Source organism: Leucopleurus acutus (assembly GCF_964270905.1).
Source record: "Leucopleurus acutus genome assembly, chromosome: 3".
In the NCBI taxonomy this organism is placed as follows: Eukaryota; Metazoa; Chordata; class Mammalia; order Artiodactyla; family Delphinidae; genus Leucopleurus; species Leucopleurus acutus.
The window spans coordinates 7,749,319-7,769,259 of NC_139145.1; the positions used below are offsets into that span (position 1 = coordinate 7,749,319).

Sequence of the window (19,941 nt, forward strand, 5' to 3'; positions counted from 1 at the left end):
ATCTTACCTTTTCCTGGCATTCTGTGGCTGCAGTAAAAGGTTTCCTCCCTCTTGTATAAATGTAATACACTCATCTGGGTAGTGGAACTGTTTACCAAAGGAAGCCAGAGGAGAGTGATAAAGTACAGCATATGGTGTCCCATTTCTCCAGGAAGGTGGTTTTCAAACTGGGTCCCAGAGCCCCTGACCCCCATAGCCCTCAACCCAGGCTCAGGATTGGGTTCAAGGCTGAATGAAATGTTCAAGGGACTCCAGAGGTCTCTGGCCTTGTCAACCCCCATTGGAATGACCAAAGCCACCAAGAGCCGACAAAAAGGGAGGTTTATTGAATCAGAGGAATTAGGGCTAATGCCAGGGATAGGCACTGACTGATATCTTAGTTCTTTCACTTAATCATTTTCTTCCTTTGTTTAAAAAAAAAAAAAGAATCTCAAGAGTAAAGCATTCTTAGAAGAAAACCAAACAACCTGAAATGAATTAAAGAAGGCCCCTTGCCACTGTTTCCTATGCAGAAGCACAGATAAGACTTTGTTTCTTCCAAAAGTAGGATCACACTGAAAACTATTACAAACTCTTCTGCCCCTTGCTTTTTTCCCCATTTAGCAAAATACTGTGGACAGCTTTCCACAGTGTCACAACGTAGGATGGTTGCCATCACCTTTTTCAGTGCCTCTGAAGGATCTGCATTATAATTAGGTATCGATTTTGCATGTGTGGCTACATAGTTCCATTTGAATGTAGGCATACCTTCTTAAGTTAGGTTATGTATTAATTATCTATTGCATATCAAATTACCCCAAAACTTAGTGGCTGAAAACAATACACATTTATTATCTCCAGGTTTCTGTGGGTCAGGAATTTGGAAGCAGCATAGCCAGATGGTTCTGGCTCAGGATCTCACTTGAAGTTGCCATCTAGATACCCCAGGAAAAAATATATTTGCAGGGGCTGCAGTCATCTGAGGGCTCTATGGGGGCTGAAGGTTCCCTTCCAAGATGGTGTCCTCAGTGGCTTTTCCCAGAAGGCCTCAGGCACTCACTGCATGGAGCACCTCAGCGTGTGCAAAGGGCTTCCCCCAGAGTAAGCAATCCAAGAGATTCTGGAGGAGGCTGCGGTGGCTTCATGATGTAGGGTCAGAAGGCACACCTCATCACGTCTGCCTTTTTCTCTATATTAGAAACAAGTCCTGAGTACACGCCAGGCGTGGGGAATTAGGCTCACCTTTTGGAGGGAGTGTCATGGAATTTGTGGTCATATTTTAAAATACCACTGGGCTTCCCTGGTGACTCAGTGGTTAAGAATCCTCCTGCCAATGCAGGGGACACCGGTTCGCGCCCTGGTCAGGGAAGATCCCACATGCCACGGAGCAACTAAGTCTGTGTGCCACAACTACTGAGCCTGCGCTCTAGAGCCCACGTGCCACAAGTACTGAAGCCTGCACACCTAGAGCCTGTGCTCCGCAACAAGAGAAGTCACCACAATGAGAAGCCCGTGCACCGCAACGAAGAGTAGCCCCCACTCGCAGCAACTAGAGAAAGCACTCACGCAGCAATGAAGACCCAATGCAGCCAAAAATAAATTAAATACATAAATAAATAATACCACCAATTGTTCTCCCCTTTTCTCTATTATAAGAAAAGTTTTAGGGACTCCCCTGGCGGTCCAGTGGTTAGGACTCTGAGCTTCCACTGCAGGGGGCATGGGTTCGATCCCTGGTGGGGGAAGTAAGATGACGCATGCCGCCAGGCACTGCCAAAATAAACAAACAGAAAAAGCTTTGGACCTCTTTTGAACTTGACATTGTTATACACCTGTGTTAATATTTCTTCTGGGTCCCAGGGACTTTGCACTTTAAATTTTGACAGATTCTGCCCTGTTGCCCTCCTAAGAGGTGGAATGTGGAAGAGTTCCACTTTTCCAAAATCTTTCCCCGGCAAAGGTGATGGACCCGGCCCTGATTTTTGGCATACCTATTGAACAAATCTTACTGTGACTGTGTCAGGCCTTGGGCTCTGATGGTTTCATGCTGAAACGATGAAAAAGACATTCCTTACTCTCAAGAAGTTTAAGTGTAGGCTGGGGGATACACAATAAACATGTGCTTTCGATACTGTGTTAGGAGTGAGAAATGGGTGTTTTAGGGGCTCACGGGGGTGCCAAACCCAGTTTTGGGGAAGGTCAGCTTCAAAGTTGAACTGTTAGGGACTTCCCTGGTAGTTCAGCGGGTAAGACTCGGCAATCCCAATGAAGAGGGCCCAGGTTCAATCCCTGGTCAGGGAACTAGATCCTGCATGCTGCAACTAAGAAGCCCTCATGCTGCAACTAAAAGGTCCTGCATGCCACAACTCAGACCTGGCAAAGCCAAAATACATAAATAAATAATAAAATAAATAAATAAGTATTCAAAGTTGAACTGTTAGCCAAACAAACAGGTGGGAGTTGGGAGGGGGCTTTGCAGCAGAGGGAACTGCAGGGATTTGGGATCTGAGGTTGTGAAATTTTTACCAGATCCAGTACAGAGGCAGAGAATGCCATTTCCATAAGACTGTAATTCACACTGCTTTGGAGTGGGGACAGTTGGTGAAATCTGGTGACCTCAGGGCCTCCCTCTTCCTTGTTTATAGAGGTTTCAGGATGGCATTTTATGGGGAAAACAGATGTCTTGCAGATGGGTGTGTATGAAAGGAAATGGGATGTGTGTAGGGAACACCGGCCTACATCCGTGAGCTTGGAAAAGAAGTATCCAGGCATGTTCTTTTGTTCCCTTCCGGCTGTGGGCCACCTTCACCTCTCTGCCACCTTATGTCTTGACTTTAACTTAGATGGAGACCACACTTCCATTTTGGCCAAGAATGGGATGAGTTGGAGACTCAGCTCTTCCTTCATCATCATAAGGTCTGGCTTTCACCTTCTAGCCCTAAAGACTTTTTTCCCCACTGATGCTCCCCAAGTCTTTATTCACATTCATTGTTCATTTTAAGGAACTGCAGTGGGGACTTCCCTGGTGGCACAGTGGTTAAGAATCAGTGGTTAATATCTTGTAATAACCTATAAGAGAAAAAAAATTGAAAAAGAATCTGAATCACTTTTGCAAAAAAACATTTGCTCTGACTACATCATGATTTCAGATTTTAACTAACTATAGTAGGAAGCCATCACGAATAACAAGATGTTTTTAAATGTTGTGTGTCTGATTTTTAATCTCACCTTTTTAACATTTCTGATTTTCTGTATAGTTATAGTTTGTCATGTACATCATACACTAGTACAGTATATGATAAATAATTATATTAGGGAGGACTTCCTCAAAATTTTTTTAACCAGTGAGGGTATGCGATTAAAAGAGCTGGTAGACCAACTGGTTAAGACTAGGATCAAAGACTTTAGGGCCCAAATGTGATGTGAAATACTGGATTGGATCTTGGAAGAGGAAAGGGCCATTAAAGAAAAAAATGGATGAAATCCAAAGAAAGTCTGGAGTTCATAGTAATATACAAATGTTAATCTCTTAGTTTTGACATGTACTGTAGTATGTAAGATGTTAATATTGGGGGAAAATGTATGAGGGGTATGAGAATTCTCTGTAATATCTTTGCAACTTTTTTTACATTGAATATAATCCCAAAATAAGAAGGTAATTTTTTTCCCAAGTCATTGAGGTGAAAGATGACATACATTAGATGACTGCAGTTCGTTCTTTCTTTCTTCCTTTCTTTCTTTCTTCCTTCCTTCCTACCTTTCTTCATTAAATATTTTTGGCTGTGTTGGGTCTTCATTGCCGTGTGCAGGCTTTCTCTAGTTGCAGCGAGCGGGGGCTGCTCTTCAATGCGGTGCATGGGCTTCTCATTGCGGTGGCTTCTCTTGTTGCGGAGCACAGACTCTAGGCATGCAGGCTCAGTAGTTGTGACCCCCAGGCTTAGTTGCTCCGTGGAATGTGGGATCTTCCCGGACCGGGGCACGAACCCGTGTCCCCTGCATTGGCAGGCGGACTCTCAACCACTGCGCCACCAGGGAAGCCCCCAAAATTTGTTTTTATCCATGGTGGTATTGCCTAGAAAACGTGAATCATCTACACTTAGTCTAGTAAATGGTTACAGGTAAATTAAAATTTTGTTGCCTGGAAAAGAAAAAAAAAAAAAGAATTTCCATTAATAATTCTTTAGCTCTGAGACTACTGAAGAATGTTTCCAAGTATCTGTTCTCCTCCTCCTTCTCCATATTATTAAGACCTTCAAGTTTTAGCTGGGCACACGACCCAAAAGAGGATCTATAATTTCCCAATTTTCCTTGCAGCTAGGTGTGGCCATGGGACTGAGTTTAAGCTAATGAGCTGTGAGTGGATGTAAATGTGCAAACTTCCCAACCTTAGATGGCAGCATTGACAAGTTTATTCCTATTTTTTTTAAGTCTTTATTGAATTTATTACAATAATGCTTCTGTTTTATGTTTTGGTCACGAGGCATGTGGGATCCTAGCTCCGCGACCAGGAATTGAACCCACACCCCCTGCACTGGAAGGCAAAGTCTTAACCACTGGACTACCAGGGAAGTCCCAAGTTTATTCCTATTAATGAGCATTTCGCCCCTCCTACCCTCAACATACAAGATAAAAAGAGACCTAATCAGATATGATAGAAGGTCAAGCCAAAAAAAATCAAAATGATCAAGGACACCCTTTGAAATGTGGCCTTCTGTGCCCAATTGCTAATGATTAACCTTGCCCTTAATACTCAGCCATAAAAAAGAATGAAATAATGCCACTTGCAGCAACATGGATGGACCTAGAGGTTATCATACTAAGTGAAGTAAACCAGACAGAGAAAAACAAATATCATACAATATTGCTTATATGTGGAATCTTAAAAAAAAACGATACAAATGAACTTATGTACAAAACAGAAATAGACCCATAGACACAGAGAACAGTCTTATGGTTACCAAAGAGGAAAGGGGTGAGGGACAGATAAATTAGCAAAAAAACCCAAAAAAACAAAAAAAAAAAAAACAAATTTTGGGTGTTTAAAGAGAATATCAAAGGAAAAAAAAATCTAAATACATAAAAAGCCCCAAAGTGTGTAAGATCTTGAATCTTCCTCACCCATATCCAGAATGAAGGAAGGAGAGACTTCTCCCACGAGAAGAATCGTTAAAGGATCTACTGTCTTCTGTTCTTCTTGTCTGGAGTTTTCTCCCAGACAATGCGTTCATTAATTGCCTTTGTGCAAGATGAGCTCATGAATAAGTTTTGCACAAACCATTAAACTCTTTATTTGGTTATGGCTAACATTCAAAATAAATTAATAAAAGAAAAGACATTCTTAATCTTCTTACAAAGGTAATGAAAAATATAACAAATGTAGCCATCAGTTAAAACTTCTATTTTACATACTATTTGCCTTCAGAACATCTGACTAATCAGGAAAATCTTGCTAGCTTCTTTTTTTTTGGTCTTATTTCCTTATCCTGAGATGAACCAGATCATAATTTTTATTGGCTGCATTACTTTAGATTACAAAGGGGATCAAAGTTTATATTTGGAGATTAAAGGATTAGTACCAGGTTTTACCAACCAATAAAAGTTTGCTTTGATCGTAGTTCACACATAACAATGCATTCTAAATCAAAGCATGATATCTAAAACTAAATGCAGTCAATATTATTTTGTTCTCTTTTCCAAAGTGCAAAAATCATATATTTTAGAAAACTTCCCAAACACTTACTTTGTCCTCATTTTTTTTTTTTTTTTTTTGCGGTACGCGGGCCTCTCACTGTTGTGGCCTCTCCCGTTGCGGAGCACAGGCTCCGGACGCACAGGCTCAGCGGCCACGGCTCACGGGCCCAGCCGCTCCGCGGCATGTGGGATCTTCCCGGACCGGGGCACGAACCCGCGTCCCCTGCATCGGCAGGCGGACTCTCAACCACTGCACCACCAGGGAAGCCGCTGTCCTCATTTTTATCTCAAAATCCAAGTCTTCGTTTTCCTAAGGAAAGTTTTCTCTTGATTAGATCTTTTGTTACTGTGTCTGTCCCATTTCTTTTGATCTGACTTTTAGTTATATGATTATCTTTTCTGCTGGATCTCTGCTCACTGACCTCTACATTAATAATTTCTCATAATTTTTATCTCTTTATAGTTCCTTTCTACCTACTGGAGAAAGCTTTTCAAGTTTTCCTCCAGCTTAATGCTTTTACAGCCTCAATTTTCCTTGGTACTGTTTCCAATACAGATTTGTAATATGTGAAATAATTTTCTTTTCTTTGTTAATGTACACCCAGTTTCTAATATTTTATTCCCATAGACCAATGGATCCATACTTTGGACTCAACAACCATGATGCCAAAATCTCATATTGGGGACAAATCTCTCTTTTGGATGTGTTCTTTGCATCCTCCACAATACTTACATTTCAGTTCATGAAATTTAATTTGTTGTACGTGTTTCATTTCCTGGGAACTTGACTGTTATAGTAAGGTTGTATTTCTGGTTCGTTCTTCAGTTGGCAGGAAATAGACACAGGGAGCATGGTCGTTTCTAATCCTGACCCTGATCCTTCCTTCTCCTTTCTTTCTCTCTCAGTGGAAGACAAATGTGGGAGAAATGAGTTCCAGTGCCGAGATGGGACATGCATCTCCTACAAGTGGGTTTGCGACGGGAGCGCTGAGTGCCAGGACGGCTCCGATGAGTCCCAGGAGACGTGCAGTGAGTCCCCTTTGGGCGTGACACACGTCCTAACCTTTTTTGTCACTCTTTTTTAAAAATTTAAGTATAGTTGATTTACAACGTTGTGTTAATTTCTGCTGTACAGGGATTTCCCTGGCGCCCAGTGGTTACGACTCCACACTTCCACTGCAGGGGGCCGGTGTTGGATCCCTCTTTGGGGATCCCCGCAAGCCATGACACAACAAAAAACACTTTTTTTAAAATAAATAAATAAACATTTCTGCTGTACAGCAAAGTGATTTGATGATACTGGATGACAGACTCGGTGGAAATTGGCCAGTGTATTGATGTATTCAGCTGTGAATTGGGAAATGGAGAGAGAAGATATTACTGGAACTGAAACTTTCCTTTAAAGCCTCTTTTTTTTTTTTGTAAATCGAGGTGAAATTCACATAACAGAAATTAGCCATTTTCAAGTGATCAGTTTGAGAGGGAGGGGGTAGGGATAAATTAGGCGTTTGTAATTAACATATACACACTGCTATATAAAAAATAGATTAACAACAAGGTCCTACTGTATAGCACAGGGAAACTATATTTAATATCCTGTGATAAACCGTAATGGAAAAGAATATATATATATATATATGAATCACTTTGCTGTACATCTGAAACTAACACAACATTGTAAATCAACTATATTTCAATTTTTAAAAAGCCAAAAATATTTAAAAATTAAAAAAAGTAAAGTTCAGTAGCATGAATACATTCACAGTGCTGTACAACCACCACCTCCATCTCGTTCCAAAACCTTTGCAGCACCTAGGTTCTAATTTTAAACAAGCTCCATTAAATGTCCTTCATTTTGACTCAGAAAAGTGGGCTTGGCACTCCCTGTCAGAAAACTCTGGGTTTTTCCCTTGCAAAGCTCGGACTGGTGAGGCAGGTTGGTCTTCGCTCTGGGTTAAGGCTGAATCCTGTTTCTCCCATAGTGTCTGTCACCTGCAAGACGGGGGACTTCAGCTGTGGGGGCCATGTCAGTCGCTGCATTCCTGAGTCCTGGAGATGCGACGGCCAGCTGGACTGCGAGAACGGCTCAGACGAGGAAGGCTGTCGTAAGTGGGGTCACTGGCCTGGTGGCCCGTGGGTCCTGGCTTAGTCCAAGTGACCTGACCAGGTTCCTGGCTAAGGTCAGAGTTTGTTCCCCAAACTGAGGGTTCTGTGAAGAAACAGGCCGAGAGTCTTGGAGGGGAAGGCACTTTGCAGCTGGTTCTGTCTTGTCTCTTTGATTTTATTCATTGTTTATAATTTCATTTTCAATTGCACAGGTTTTTTTTTTTTTTAACAAAATAAGGCCCTTTAAAAAACAAAAAACAAAAACTCCTGGGGAAAATTTCAATAACTGAGATCACATCAAATCTTCAAGTTCACAAAATATGAAAACCCTTAAGAGAGTCTTAAAAAAAACTAAAAACAGGGAGTTCCCTGGTGGCCAGGTGGTTAGGATTCTGGGCTTTCACTGCCGTGGCCAGGGTTCAATCCCTAGTTGGGGAACTGAGATCCCACAAGCCATAAGACCCAAAAAGTGAGTGTTTGCTTACATTTACCTTAGAAATGCACGTCTAACCTTGGTTAGTGGTCATCTGATGAAACAGCTCCCTGGGGAACATTTTAATAAATTTATTTTATTTATTTATTTATTTTTGGCTGCGTTGGGTCTTCGTTGCTGGGCGCAGGCTTTCTCTAGTCGTGGCGTGCGGGGGCTACTCTTCATTGCGGAGTGTGGGCTTCTCATTGCGGTGGCTTCTCTTGTTGCAAAGCACAGGCTCTAGGCACGTGGGCTTCCATAGTTGTGGCTTGCAGGCTCTAGAGCGCAGGCTCAGTAGTTGTGGTGCACAGGCTTTGTTGCTCCGCGGCATGTGGGATCTTCCCAGACCAGGGCTCGAACCCATGTCCCCTGCAGTGGCAGGCAGACTCTCAACCACTGCGCCACCAGGGAAGCCCCCATATATTCTTTTTCATATTCTTTTCCATTATAATTTATTATATGCTATTGACTGTATTCCCTGTGCACACTGTTTTTTTGACTGCATTGGGTATTAGTTGAGGCATACAGGATCTTTGTTGAAGCATGTGGGATCTTTCATTTCCTCGCTGGGGCTTCTTCCTCTGTAGTTGTAGGGCACAGGCTTCTCTCTAGTTGTGGCGTGTGGGTTTTCTCTCTCTACTTGTGGCACGCAGACTCTAGAGTGCATGGGCTCCGTCGTTTGCAGCACGCAGGCTCTCTAGTTGAGGCTCATGAACTCAGTAGTTGTGGTGCAGGGGTTTAGTTGCCCCCGCCCCGGCATGCGGGATCTCAGTTCCCCAACCAGTGATTGAACCCGCATCTCCTGCATTGGAAGGTGGATTCTTTACCACTGGACCACCAGGGAAGTCCCCTGTGCAGACTCATACTGCTTCCCATGTACCCAGCCCAACGTGAGAGCTTTATACCCCAAGTCCTCAGCAATGCCTTAAGACACGAACAGATGAGGGAACTGAAGCACAGAGGGGGCCCAGGAGCTGGGCAGTCTTCCGGCCAGGGCAGCGGTTCCGTGTTCAGGGTTCCTGACCACTGCCTTGAGCTCCTGACCACTGGGCTCTGGCCTCTCCTCGGCTCAGTGTCTGCATCTGTGCAATGGGCTTGTGTCAGAATGTGGTGGGAGGCTCCCTGCTGACCGGGCTGTCGTCTCCCGTCCGTCCCCGCAGCCCCCAAGACGTGCTCCCAGGACGAGTTCCGCTGCAATGACGGCAAGTGCATCGCCCCGAAGTTCGTCTGCGACTCGGACCTGGACTGCTTAGATGGCTCAGACGAGGTGTCCTGCCCCGTGCCCACCTGCGGCCCTGCCAGCTTCCAGTGCAACAGTTCCACCTGCATCCCCAAGCTCTGGGCCTGCGATGGTGACCCCGACTGCGAAGACGGCTCGGACGAGTGGCCGCAGCACTGCGGGAGCCCCCAGCTGTCGGACCCCACACAGGGCAACAACCCCTGCTCGGCCCTCGAGTTCCATTGTCGCAGCGGCGAATGCATCCATTCCAGCTGGCACTGCGACCACGACCCCGACTGCAAGGACAAGTCTGACGAGGAGAACTGTGGTAGGGGCGCCGCACGGGTCCCCTCATCTGTCCCCAGGCTCCCCCAAGTCGGGGCAGGGGCAGTGCCTTTAGGTGGTTGAATGGTTTCACATCTCATAGCAAGAAAATCGGTCCCATTTCATGTTCGAGTCTTTCCAGTCTCATGGAGGACAAGCTATCCTCAAAAGAGTGCTCAGTCTGGAACACCTATTTAATTAATCTCTTTTGCCCAGGGGAGCAAACTGCAACGTGCAGTATAATTTGGGTCCAGAAAGGATCCTGGGCTCCGGGCCTGGCTGGTGTCATCTGTGCTGTGTGACCTTTGGCCAGGGACCACTGTGCTGTGGTCTCCTCCCCTGCAGATGGGGCAACAGCATCGGCCTTTGCAGGCCTCGGTTAGAATCCAGTGCCATCCAATCGAACTTGCTGTGACGCTGCCCAGTGCACGAGTGCTGGCCAGTGTAGCTGGTGCCACTGAAAGATGGAATTCTTAGGTTGCTTTCATTTTAACTCATTGAAACTTAAATAGCCACAGGTGGTTAGTGGCGACTGTGATGAAGACGTGGCCCTGAGTCAGTGCACCCTGAATCAGGGCCGTTCTTGCACGGCTAGTGATGTAGGTCGTTTTCGTCTTTCTGTTTCTTTGGCATCTTTGCCCACGTGCACAGTGTTCAGAGTTGTAATCGCTGTATAGGTGTAATTAGACATTTTATTTTTTTATTATTATTTTTTTCCTTTTTGGCCGCTCCACATGGCATGCGGGATCTTAGTCCCCAACCAGGGATCGAACCTGTGCCCCCTGCATTTGAAGCGTGGAGTCTCAACCACTGGACTGCCAGGGAAGTCCCGTAATTAGACTTTTTAAAAACTTCTTACACCTTTTAAAAACGATTGAAGGGACTTCCAGCCTGCGGAGTCCAGTGCACCCGGCCGGGTTCAGTCCCTGGACAGGGAACTAGATCCCGCATGCCGCAACTAAAGACCCCACATGTCGCAATGAAGATCCCGCATGATCCCACCTGCGGCAGTGAAGATCCCACATGCCACAACTAAGACCTGGCGCAGCCAAAAAATAAATAAGGCAAAACAAATCAGTTGAAGACTTTGTATGTGATCGATCGGTTCTAAAACTGAACACCCTGGCAGTCCAGTGGTTAGGACTCCGCTCTTTCACTGCCAAGGGCCGGGGTTCAGTCCCTGGTTGGGGAACTAAGATCCCACAAGCCCCACGGCGAGGCCAAAAATAAAAAATAAATAAGTAAATAAACAAATAAAACTGAACACAAACTCATTTAATCCCCATGACTTGTGAGAGCACGCTTCCCTCATTCTTTACAGATGAGGAGACTGAGGCACAGAAAGGCAGAGTAACCCTCTGAGGACACACACCTGTGAACCCGAACCCATCCCTGATCACCCCACCATGTGAACTCTCATCAGAGAGCATGTTTTGCGAGAGTTATGTTCAGTTGTATTTTTTTCCTTAATGCAAAGATAGACACAGGGGTTAAAAATAGGATCATTCTAAATACACAAAGCAAAACAAAAAATAGGATCATTCTCCTCTTTTACCTAGGTCACAGCAGAGCAAGTACACTTGAAAATAACAAGCGCCAGACATTTGCATATTTTTATTTTATTTTATTTATTTTATATATATTTTTTTGCGGTACACGGGCCACTCACTGTTGTGGCCTCTCCCGTTGTGGAGCACAGGCTCCGGACGCGCAGGCCCAGCGGCCATGGCTCACGGTCCCAGCCGCTCCGCGGCATGTGGGATCTTCCCGGACCGGGGCACGAACCCGTGTCCCCTGCATCAGCAGGCGGACTCTCAACCACTGCGCCACCAGGGAAGCCCATTTGCATACTTTTAAAAAGGTGGATGGGGAGGATCATTCTGCCCATAGATTTATCATCTTTTTTCACTGACCTGCTGAAATCGAATTTTCAAATTGTAAACATTTTGATAGTGAAATGTAACCCATGGGAAAGTGCAGAAAACTTAAGCTTAGAGCTTAATGAATTAGGGTAAAGCAAAAACCTGTTGGAGGTCAAGGTCTGGACCGTGGTTAGAATGACCCTATTCTTTTTTTTTTTTTTTTGATGTTGGGGGTAGGAGTTTATTAATTAATTAATTTTTGCGTGTTGCATCTTCGTTTCTGTGTGAGGGCTTTCTCTAGTTGTGGCAAGCAGGGGCCACTCTTCATCGCGGTGCGCGGGCCTCTCACTATCGCGGCTTCTCTTGTTGCGGAGCACAGGCTCCAGACGCGCAGGCTCAGTAGTCGCGGCGCATGGGCTTAGTTGCTCCGCGGCATGTGGGATCCTCCCAGGTCCGGGCTCGAACCCGTGTCCCCTGCATTAGCAGGCAGATTCTCAACCACTGCGCCACCAGGGAAGCCCAGAATGACCCTATTCTAGTCATCACGTGTGTCCACCAAGATTTCATTGTAATGGCCTTTTTAGGTAGTGTCAACTGAAACATGTTTTACGTTTGCAGTGTGAGTCATTTGAAGGGCTGTATGATACTCAGTGGTATTGATATGATTTATCATAGCTTACCTGGCCGTGCCTCTGTCTGGGTTGGGACCACATCACTGCTTTTCTGCAGAGAATGGCCTGTTGGGTCTGCCAGCTTTTTAATGCATTTCCTGCATACGAGGACAGACTGGAGAAAAGTCTAAGAAAACGGTTGTGTTAGGGTGCTTTCCTTCCCACTTTCTTATTTTCCACACCTGGCTCTGTCTTTCCCAGCTGTGGCCACCTGCCGGCCTGACGAGTTCCAGTGCTCAGATGGGACCTGCATCCACGGCAGCCGGCAGTGTGACAGGGAGTATGACTGTAAGGACCTGAGCGACGAGCTGGGCTGCATCAATGGTGAGCTGTGTCCCACCAAGGTCCAGGGCCATGGGGAGATGTAGGGGGATGAGCATGGTGCATCCCAGACAAGGGAGGAGCCTCCTGTGTGTCCTTGGGCAAGTTACTTGACCTCTCTGAGCCTCATGTCCACTTATCCGCCAAATGGGCAAAATGTAAGCACCTACTTCAGGACTGTGAGATTTAATGCGGTCGGAGTGTACAGAGCTCATGTCCCTGAGCTCAGAGTTACATGCACAGTACGATTCCATGTAAAGCACTTCGGTGAATTTACAACATAGCAGTTCCGCTCCTGGGAAACTTGCACTGGGAGAGAAGCTCTAGAACAGGCAGAGCAGCACTGTCCTAACAGCAAAACACTGGAAGCAACCCAAATGTTCATCAGCAGTAGAATTAATTAAAAAAATATATACGTATTTATTTATCTATTTATTTATCTATCTGTTTATTTATTTGTTTGTTTATTTACTTATGGCTGCGTTGGATCTTCGTTGCTGTGCGTGGGCTTTCTCTAGTTGCAGCCAGTGGGGGCTACTCTTTACGGAGTAAAGCCTACGGCGCAGGCTTCTCGTTACGGAGGCCTCTCTTGTTGCAGAGCACGGGCTCTAGGTGCACTGGCTTCTGTAGTTATGGCACAGGGGCTCAGTAGTTGCAGCTCGCGGGCTCTAGACACAGGCTCAGTAGCTGTGGCTTGCAGGCTTAGTGCTCTGCAGCATGTGGGATCTTCCCAGACCAGGGATTGAACCCGTGTTCCCTGCATTGGCAGGTGGATTCTTAACCACTGTGCCACCAGGGAAGTCCCAAAATATTTTTTAAATTGTGGTAAAATACCTATAACATAAAATTTACCGTCTTAACCTTTTTTTTTTTATCTTAGCCATTTTTAAGGGTCAATTCAGTAGTGCTAAGTAACCGTCACCACCATCCATTGCCAGAACTCTTTTCATCTTCCCAAATTGAAACTCTGTCCTCGTGAAACACTCACTCCCCCTCCCCCTCCCCCAGCCCCTGGCACCCACCATTCTACTTTCTGTCTCTATGAATTTGACTCCTCTAGGGACCTCATGTAAGTGGAATCACACAGTATTTGTCTTTGTGTGTCTGGCTTATTTCACTGAGCATGATGTCTTCAATGTACATCCATGTGGTAGCAGGTGTTAGAATTTCCTCCCTTTTTAAGGCTGAATAACATTCTATTGTATGGATGGACCACATTTTGTTTATCCAGTCATCTGTGGATGGATACTTGGGTTGCTTCCACCCCTTGGCTGTTGTGAATAGTGCTGCTGTAAACAGGGGTATATGGAAATAATTTTAAACGGCACATAGTGGAATACCATACAGCTGAGAAAATGAGGCTACAGCCCTTGTCTGCAGCCCAGGCAAACCTCATAACCTTGGGGTTGGGAGCAAGAAGGAAGTTGTAGGAATTTACTGGGTACAGTTATTATATCATACTCAAAAACAAGCAGAGTGCAACAATATATTGTTCATTCATACATGTTTGATAGAATGATTAATGAAAAAATAAGGAAATGGTAAACCCATAATTCAAGACTATCATTACCTCTGGGGGTAGCAGAGAGTAGGGGGATGGGATGGCAAAGACCACTATAATAGTCTCTGTCAGGGCCCAATGGTACAGGCCAGAGAGTAAGTATTTTCAGCTTTGTGGGCCATAGTCTCAATTACAACTACTGGACTCTGCTATTATAGCGTGAAATACACCACTGACGATATGTAAATGAACGGGCAGGGCTGTGTGCCAATAAAACTTTATTTAAACCAACAGGCAGTGGGCCAGAGTTTCCCAGCCCCTGCTCTTGGTGACATTCTAATTCTTAAGCTGAGTGGAGGCTTCACAGGTGTTCAATAATTATTTTGTTTTATTACCAAATACGTTTGCATCTATTCTTGCATGAATAAGCTATCATATTAATAAAAAGCACTAAGTGGGCTCCTGCTGCTCAGAAGCACCTGATCCTCCTCTGTGGCTCTCATAGTGACTCTGTGTGAGGGACCCAACAAGTTCAAGTGCCAAAGTGGCGAGTGCATCTCCCTGGACAAAGTGTGCAACTCAGTCAGGGACTGCCGAGACTGGTCGGACGAACCCCTCAAGGAGTGCGGTGAGCCCCAGGGTGCGGGCAGCTGGCAGAGCAGGGGTGGGACCCAGACGTGGGTGCTGCGGTGCTGCGAGGGGCTGGCCCACCCAGGCCCACAAGTGCTGTGGGGTGAGACAGATGGTGGAGGGGGGGTGCTGGGGATAAGTGGATTGGCTTCTAAGCCTTAGTTTTCCCAGCTGTAAAATGGGACAGTAACTGCTCCCACATCCTAGGGCTGCTGGGGATCAAATGATGCAATGCGTGTAGTTTTAGCAGTGCTATGACCCATATTTTGGACTTTATAGGCCATAAGGTCTGTGTCACAGCTCTTCAACTTGGCCATTGTAGCAGAAGAGCAGCCATACAAATGCATACATGTGCATATGAATGCTTGGGGCCGTGCTCCAAGGAATCTTTTATTATGGATACAGAAACTTGAATTTCATAGAACTTTTTCATGAAATACCATTTTGCTTTCGATTCTTATTTTTCTTTTCAACTTTTTTTTTTTTTAATTTTTTTTGCGGTACGTGGGCCTCTCACTGCTGGGGCCTCTCCCGTTGCGGAGCACAGGCTCCGGACGCGCAGGCCCAGCGGCCATGGCTCACGGGCCCAGCCGCTCTGCGGCATGTGGGATCTTCCCAGACCGGGGCACGAACCCGTGTCCCCTGCATCGGCAGGCGGACTCTCAACCACTGCGCCACCAGGGAAGCCCCGGCTTTTACTTTTTATAATTAAAAAAATTGTAATTACGGTTAAAAAAACATAAAAATTTACCATCGTAACCATTTTTAGTGAAGTTCAGTAGTGTTTTAAGTACATTCACGTTGTCGTGCAACCATCACCACCATCCATCTCCAGAACTATTTCATCTTGCAGAACTGAGACTCTGTCCCCGTTAAACACTAAGCCCCCCTCCCCCTCCCCCAGCCTCTGCACCCACCATCCTACCTTCTGTCCCTATGAATTTTACTCCAATAGGGGCCTCGAGGTGGAATAGTGCAGTATTTGTCCTTCTATACCTGGCTTATTTCACTCAGTATAACATCCTCGTGGTTCATCCATGGCGTCCCATGTGACAGTGGCTGAGTCCTCTTAGGAGTCATGGTACTTCTGCAGCTGCACAGTCATTGTGGTGATTATAATGATGACGGCGAAATAGCACAGGGTGGTGGGAGAGTGGTGGCTGGAGGCCAGAGTGTGACCGGTCCCCATCCCCCACCTGGCACAGGGACCAACGAGTGTCTGGACAACAAGGGCGGCTGCTCCCACATCTGCAACGACCTCAAGATCGGCTACGAGTGCCTGTGTCCTGAGGGCTTCCAGCTGGTGGACAAGCACAGATGTGAAGGTGATTCCCGAGCCCCGGCCCTTTCCCTGGACATGGGGAAGGTCAAGCCCTCAGCCTCAGTTTTCCCATCCATTAAGTGGGCGTGGGCACTGTCCCCTCTGTACAGGGCTGGTAGGAGGCCAGGGGCACGGGCCAACTGTCGCCGGCTTGGCTCTCAGGGAGGACTTGCTTCTGGCCTTTGGGGATTAATAATTAAGAAAGAAATCTCAGCTGACTCAGCTTGGCCCTGCTGGCTGTGCCCTGAGGTGAATGGTGAGGTCGGGGTCACTGTTAGAGGTGACACTTGGCTGTTTCCAAGATTTTGTTGGTCAGAGTCCCCGGCCCTGGAGGTCTTCCCCAGAGGGGATGAGCTATCCCCCATTTGATGAGCTGTCCCCCATTTGCCACTGGGATGCACGGCCTTTGGTCAGAGCCCATGGCTCCATCTGCACCCCGTGGGGAAGATGCCCCAAATCTCTCTGTGTCCCATCCCGCAGACATCGACGAGTGTCAGGACCCAGACGCCTGCAGCCAGCTCTGCGTGAACCTCGAGGGCAGCTACAAGTGCCAGTGTGACGAGGGCTTCCAGCTGGAGCCCCTCACCAAGGCCTGCAAGGCCGTGGGTGAGTGCAGGGAGGCGGCGGGACGGGGAACGAACGTGGTGGGGAATTTTATCATCTGAACTTTGCACCGACTGCAGTGACCCGGGGGTAGACCATCTGCTCCGGAGGCCTCTGGTAGGTGAACACCACAGCCTAGTTAGGAATCGGGCTAGGGAGCTGCCCACACCTGTCTGGCTTCTCTGAAGACGCAGATCAATCCCGTGGGGGATGGTTTGTAGCCCCCAGTCCCATGAGGGTCTTCAGGGCACAAGAAGTGGAAAGCCATGGCCTGAACAGCCTGCACCCCCTCCAGCTAAAGGAACTTATATCAAAAACACTAAATCCATTGAAAAGAGACCAAAATATAATTGTTCATAATGAAACAAAATAGTACAAATCACTGAGTTTCTTCTACCTGACGTTTAGGTTAGAACTGCAACCATGCACTAATTCTTAGAATCACCTAGATCAAGGGATCCCATGGTTTTGGAGGCATAGCTGTCCTGGTGAAGTTGACAGGCCACCCAAACATCCTTTGTCTTCTGTCATGTTCTGCTCTTGCAGTGTGATTCCAAATGAGGGCCAGTTTTGCAGAAATATTTTAGAGCTGTTTCCCCTAGGGCCTCTCAGTCATCATCCCTTTGACAGCTCCCTGGCTTCCCTCTGTTACATCCCCATGTGTGAAGCCCTCCAGGATTTGAGATTTCATTTTCATCCCATTCTGTAGGGTCAGGTCCCTACAGATGCCATCGCAGCTGGAATGGTGTTGTGGGAAGGGATATTCTGAGGGGGGTCAGTTGTAGAAGGCTTGGTGTGTTGGTGGATATTGATGTCATGGTTATAGCACAGCCCCCAGAGTCAAAGTGACCCAGGTTCGAATCCCAGCTCTACCACCCACTAGCTGTGTGACCTTGGGCAAGTCACTTCTCTCTGAGCCTTAATTCCCTTATCTGTACAGGGAGCTGACAACAGCCACTGCCTGTTAGGAGGGTGAGGGTCAATGAGAGAAAAACGTAGGAAAAGCACTAAGCAGAATTCCCTGACATTGGGAATCACTTTGTTTACACTTGCCGTTATCATTTCTTCATCTTTACGTTCTTCAATGTAAAATGCTGAGGCCCAGATGTTTTCAAATGTAGGTTTTACTATTAGTCAGCTATGGTGAGGCCAACAGACCAAACCGGGGTTGTGGGAGAGCCTTTATTGTGGTTTCTGTGGGAAGGAACAGGCAAGTTTGAATAATTTCAGTGGTCTCTGGGGAATAGACGCTGGCCCTTGTTGTCTGGCACCTGTCCCTGGGGTGACTAGGGAAGGTGGATAGTGGGCAAGAGTATGAGACCCCAATAAAGGATGTGGCGGGGTGTGGGCTGGTTAGTTTGCATTTGAAGTGAGTCATTTACCATGTCCTCCCCGACCCACATCAGAACCACTTTGTTAATACCCCAGGCAGGCATCCTGGTGTCTCCCCTGATTCAGTCAGACCCTGCAGGGTGACAGTGGAGGCCAGGGTCCCTTTCACTCTCCTGAACTCCCCTTCCTGGCTCCCCAGGCACCATCGCCTACCTCTTCTTCACCAACCGCCACGAAGTGAGGAAGATGACTCTGGACCGCAGCGAGTACGCCAGCGTCATTCCCAACCTGAAGAACGTGGTCGCCCTGGACACGGAGGTGGCCAGCAACAGAATCTACTGGTCCGACCTGTCCCAGAGGAAGATCTACAGGTGAGCCTGGGCCCCGCCCCGTGCAGCCCCAGTCCCTGACTGGACTGAGGGCCCCTGGAGCTGACACTCTCCTCCTCTCCCCTCAGCGCCCAGATCAACAGAGCCTCCAGCTTCTCTTCCTACGACACTGTCATCAGCGAGGATCTCCAGGCCCCCGATGGGCTGGCAGTGGATTGGATCCACAGCAACATATACTGGACTGACTCCATCCTGGGCACCGTCTCAGTGGCTGACACCAAGGGTGTGAAGAGGAAGACGCTCTTCCAAGAGAAAGGCTCCAAGCCACGGGCCATTGTGGTGGATCCCATCCACGGGTGGGTATTCCCAGGGCTGGGGGCACAAAGAACACGGGTGGGGTTCATGAACCGATTAGGGCTCCAGGTCGGGGGAGGTTTGTGCTGAGGTAGACCAGACTGAGTTGGATGCGGGCTGTCCCGAACCCCGGGATGCTCTCGATGTCAGAAAAGAACAAGGCCCAGGGCTTCCCCGGTGGCGCAGTGGTTGGGAGTCTGCCTGCCGATGCAGGGGACACAGGTTCGTGCCCCGGGCCAGGAAGATCCCACATGCCGCGGAGCGGCTGGGACCGTGAGCCATGGCCACTGAACCTGCGCGTCCAGAGCCTGTGCTCTGCGACGGGAGAGGCCACAACAGTGAGAGGCCCGCGTACCGCAAAAAAAAAAAAAAGAACAAGGCCCAGAATGTGGGCCTCCCCACCCATCCTATGGGGGCCCTGGGGGTCGATGCCCCACCATGTCTTCCACCTGAGGTGGAATCAGACCCTGAAAAGCCCTGCCCTATGGAATAGAATCCAAAATCAGAGATTAAATACTGATTTAAATTGATATTAGAGGGACTTCCAGGCGGTCCAGTGGTTGGGATTCCATGCTTTCCACTGCAGGGGCCGTGGGTTCAATCCCTGGTAGGGGAACTAAGATCCCAGTGCCAGGAGGTGCGGCAAAAAAAAAAATTTATATTAGAAATGAACACTTGTTAGAAGTTAGAAATTTAAATTCCAATGTAGTATTATACGGCAGAGTATCCTACACTGAGACAGGATTGCAGAGATGTTTAAAAACGCTCTGGGGCAATGTTAGCCAACTGACAGATCACCGCCCGTGGATCACCCTCCTCGGGGTCCGCAGGCCCCGTGGCTGACTCAGCAGCTCCAGTGTCCCCAGGGACCCGTGTCCCCTGGCGGAAAGCCTCTGTCCTCTGTCACACGTACCCTGCACCTGCAGCACACACCAGCTGCCCCGGTACATCATGTGTGGCATTTCACAACCCCAGGATGGGCAGGATGTTCTGGCTGCAATAACCGGAGAAAAGGGAGCATTGGGCCTCAGGGAGAAAATGTTGGCAAAGGCGCACTTGGCTGTCCTTGCATGGTGTCCGTGGCTCAGAACGGACAGACCCCCCTTGGGGTGAAGGTGGGCATGTCAGGTCCTCATCAATCAAGACTAATGCTCTCATTTGGTGGAGGGTCACCCGGTCCACCCTACTGCCAGCAGAGAGAGACACCCTCCCCGACACACTCCACT

At 47.4% G+C, this 19,941-nt stretch overlaps 1 protein-coding gene across 2 annotated transcripts in view; it reads left to right on the forward strand.

Moving 5' to 3' along the window:
* The window catches only part of LDLR (low density lipoprotein receptor), a 35,419-nt gene that overhangs the window by 4,419 nt on the left and 11,059 nt on the right, over nucleotides 1-19,941 (forward strand). For both annotated transcript variants that reach the window (XM_082837046.1, XM_082837047.1), the window contains exons 2-10: nucleotides 6,577-6,699; nucleotides 7,653-7,775; nucleotides 9,409-9,795; nucleotides 12,526-12,648; nucleotides 14,652-14,774; nucleotides 15,982-16,101; nucleotides 16,578-16,703; nucleotides 18,232-18,403; nucleotides 18,490-18,717. In XM_082837046.1, coding sequence (XP_082693172.1) covers nucleotides 6,577-6,699; nucleotides 7,653-7,775; nucleotides 9,409-9,795; nucleotides 12,526-12,648; nucleotides 14,652-14,774; nucleotides 15,982-16,101; nucleotides 16,578-16,703; nucleotides 18,232-18,403; nucleotides 18,490-18,717 — 1,525 coding nt within the window. The remainder of the gene's footprint in view (nucleotides 1-6,576; nucleotides 6,700-7,652; nucleotides 7,776-9,408; nucleotides 9,796-12,525; nucleotides 12,649-14,651; nucleotides 14,775-15,981; nucleotides 16,102-16,577; nucleotides 16,704-18,231; nucleotides 18,404-18,489; nucleotides 18,718-19,941) is intronic.